We start from the raw sequence: 955 nt of genomic DNA on the forward strand, positions 1-955 counted from the left end.
ATGGAAGAAGGAAACCACTCCACAGTGACTTACTTCATCCTCGCTGGGTTAACAGAGAAACCAGAGCTCCAGCTGCCCCTCTTCCTGCTCTTCCTGGGAATCTATGCGCTCACGGTGGTGGGGAACCTGGGCATGATCACCCTCATCAGGCTCAGTTCTTACCTGCACACCCCCATGTACTATCTCCTCAGCAGTCTGTCCTTGATTGACCTGTCCTACGCCACTGTCATTACCCCCAAAATGTTGGTGAACTTTGTAATGGAGAAGAACATCATCTCCTACCCTGGCTGTATGGCTCAATTCTATTTTTTCTCTGTGTTTGCCATTGCAGAGTGCCACATGCTGGCTGTAATGGCTTATGACCGCTACGTTGCCATCTGTAGCCCCTTGCTTTACAATATTACCATGTCTTCTCAAGTGTGTTGCTGGATGGTCGCTGGGGTGTACAGCATGGGCTTGGTTGGTGCCACGGCTCACACAGGCTGCATGCTGAGAGTGGATTTTTGCAAGGCTGATGTCATAAACCATTACTTCTGTGACCTTTCCCCACTTCTGGAGCTTTCCTGCTCCAGTACATTTATTAATGAGGTAGTAGGTATGTGCTTCAGTACTTTCAATATTTTTCTCCCAACTCTGGCTATACTTAGCTCCTACTTCTTCATCATTGCCAGCATCCTCCGCATTCGCTCCACTGAAGGCAGATCTAAAGCCTTCAGTACTTGCAGCTCCCACATCTTAGCTGTTACTGTGTTCTTTGGTTCTCTAGCATTCATGTACCTGCAGCCCTCATCAGTCAGCTCTATGGACCAAGGGAAAGTTTCCTCGGTGTTTTATACCATTATTGTTCCCATGCTGAACCCCCTGATCTACAGCCTGAGGAATAAGGATGTAAAAGTTGCTTTGAAAAAGTTTTTTGGAAAAAGAATTTTCTTGTGAAAGAATATATATATATATA

At 46.1% G+C, this 955-nt stretch overlaps 1 protein-coding gene across 1 annotated transcript; it reads left to right on the forward strand.

Annotated features, from left to right (window-relative positions):
* On the forward strand, positions 1-936 carry LOC104854693 (olfactory receptor 150). Its single transcript, XM_010613276.1, has one exon. It carries the CDS (start codon positions 1-3, stop codon positions 934-936), a length of 936 nt encoding a protein of 311 aa, XP_010611578.1.
* Positions 937-955: the final 19 nt, after the last annotated feature.

Source organism: Fukomys damarensis, unplaced genomic scaffold, assembly GCF_012274545.1.
Source record: "Fukomys damarensis isolate Sample0158 unplaced genomic scaffold, DMR_v1.0_HiC HiC_scaffold_16, whole genome shotgun sequence".
Taxonomy (NCBI): domain Eukaryota; kingdom Metazoa; phylum Chordata; class Mammalia; order Rodentia; family Bathyergidae; genus Fukomys; species Fukomys damarensis.